Genomic DNA, 1,713 nt, shown 5'->3' with positions numbered 1-1,713 from the left:
TTACAGTAAATTCAGATTGTTATTTCTCCAATATTTCTCAAAATTAAAAGCCCAGAAGATCTGGGCAGGAACAGCCGGACTCAAGAACAACAAGAACAACAAGAACAAGAAGAGCAGAATCCATAGCTTAGTTACAGATTCAACCGCTTTCTTCCCTAACTCCATATGTATATTATATGCAGAGAGTGAAAAAAATATAAAATCCCCAAGAAAAGGGAACCAAAAAAAAAAGGGTTAATCTCAATCTCTTCCCCTTCTGTTGGTTTTAAGTTTTTGAGTTTTGTGTGTGTGTTAAATCTAGGCGGCGGCGACGGTGCCGGTGTAGAGAGGGTAGTCCGACGGAGGAGAGGACTTGTTGGGTGAAGTGGATCTTCTTCTTTGTTGATCCTTTTTTCTCAGAGCTTTCATGGCAGATGATGACGATCTTCTCCATTTCTTCTCTTTTGCTTCGTCTATTTCTATTTGTTCTTGTCTGCATTCTTCGCTACAGAATGGCGTATCTCCTCTGCAAAAATCATCACAGTTCAGAAACAATATTCCATCGCCCCCAATTTCATACCAAACCCCACTGATTCAAGAAATTAGAAGAAATTTTCCATCTAAATTCCTGTTTGGATACCGAGAAAATCAAAAGAAGCGCAAAGAAAATCCCAATCTCAAACCCTAAAAATCTCAAACTCCATAACCTAACTCGAAATTCAAAATCAAAACCCTAGAAACGAAAGATCAAGAGAGAGAAGACGAACGAACCTGTACATGAAGATATCGGTGTTATTCCCGAGACGTTTCCGGCAAAGGAAACAGGAATCCAAGAAATGAGGTTGAGGATCGTCAAAGCGGGAAGATCTAGAACCGGCAGAAGCGAGGTAGAGAGAGCGGAAGCTTCTGGAGAAGAAAGGATGTGCGGCGATTACAGGTTCCATATCGGCCGGCAATGGAGAGAGTCCGACGACATCGTCGTCGTCGTCGTCATGGAGGAAGCACGGATTTCTCGTGGTGGTGAGATTTGAGGAATCCATGGAAGAGAGATTCGAGTTGCAGAGAAACGGAGAAGATGAAGGTTAGGTTTTAAAGAAGAGAGAGAGAGAGGAAATGGAAACCACTGCGAGGTTTGGAGACTGAATCCGTTGGCTCGAACTACAAGTTGAGGAAATTCAATGTGAAATTACTTCCAAGCCCTTTCCCTGGTCCCTTGCAACTTTCTGGAACTAATAACATTTTCTCTCTCCTCCTTATATTCTCTCACTCTAAAAGTGTGTGAAATTACCAATTTAACCCTATTTTAAATATTATTTAATATTTAACTTTTATGAAATTTTAGTTACTAATATAATTTAATATGAATAATTAAATAATTATTAATTGTGAATTTTATTCTGGTTGTTCGGGACTGCCCAACCGACCAAACTAAATTATTGTAGTTGAAATTTAACTGAATATTTAGTTGGTAACTGTAATTAATTAGAAATATATTACCGAACATATTTGTGTGTCGTAGATTTAATTAACTGTTTTTGTTTATTTTGTATTGAAAAAGTTTGTTAATTAAACAAAATACAAAATTGAATTATATTTTGTATAATTGATTTTTTTTTTATAAAAAAAATTAAAATATATTAATATGATATTGACCTTTTATATTTTTAATTAAAAATTTAAAATCTTCCACACCACAAATCTTATTATTTAACTAATTTTCTAAAAAAAAATCAC

At 35.7% G+C, this 1,713-nt stretch overlaps 1 protein-coding gene across 1 annotated transcript; it reads right to left on the bottom strand.

Moving 5' to 3' along the window:
* LOC111810300 lies at positions 1–1,132 on the bottom strand. The gene is made up of 2 exons (XM_023696993.1): positions 751–1,132; positions 1–505 (listed from the first exon to the last, which is right to left on the bottom strand). Exons 1-2 carry the CDS (start codon positions 1,017–1,019, stop codon positions 298–300), a joined length of 477 nt encoding a protein of 158 aa, XP_023552761.1. The 5' UTR covers positions 1,020–1,132; the 3' UTR covers positions 1–297.
* Between the last annotated feature and the right edge of the window lie 581 nt (positions 1,133–1,713).

Source organism: Cucurbita pepo, chromosome LG14 (assembly GCF_002806865.2).
Source record: "Cucurbita pepo subsp. pepo cultivar mu-cu-16 chromosome LG14, ASM280686v2, whole genome shotgun sequence".
Taxonomy (NCBI): Eukaryota; Viridiplantae; Streptophyta; class Magnoliopsida; order Cucurbitales; family Cucurbitaceae; genus Cucurbita; species Cucurbita pepo.
The sequence above is the reverse complement of the archived record's forward strand: the minus strand, read 5'-3'. Positions and strand labels throughout refer to the sequence as shown.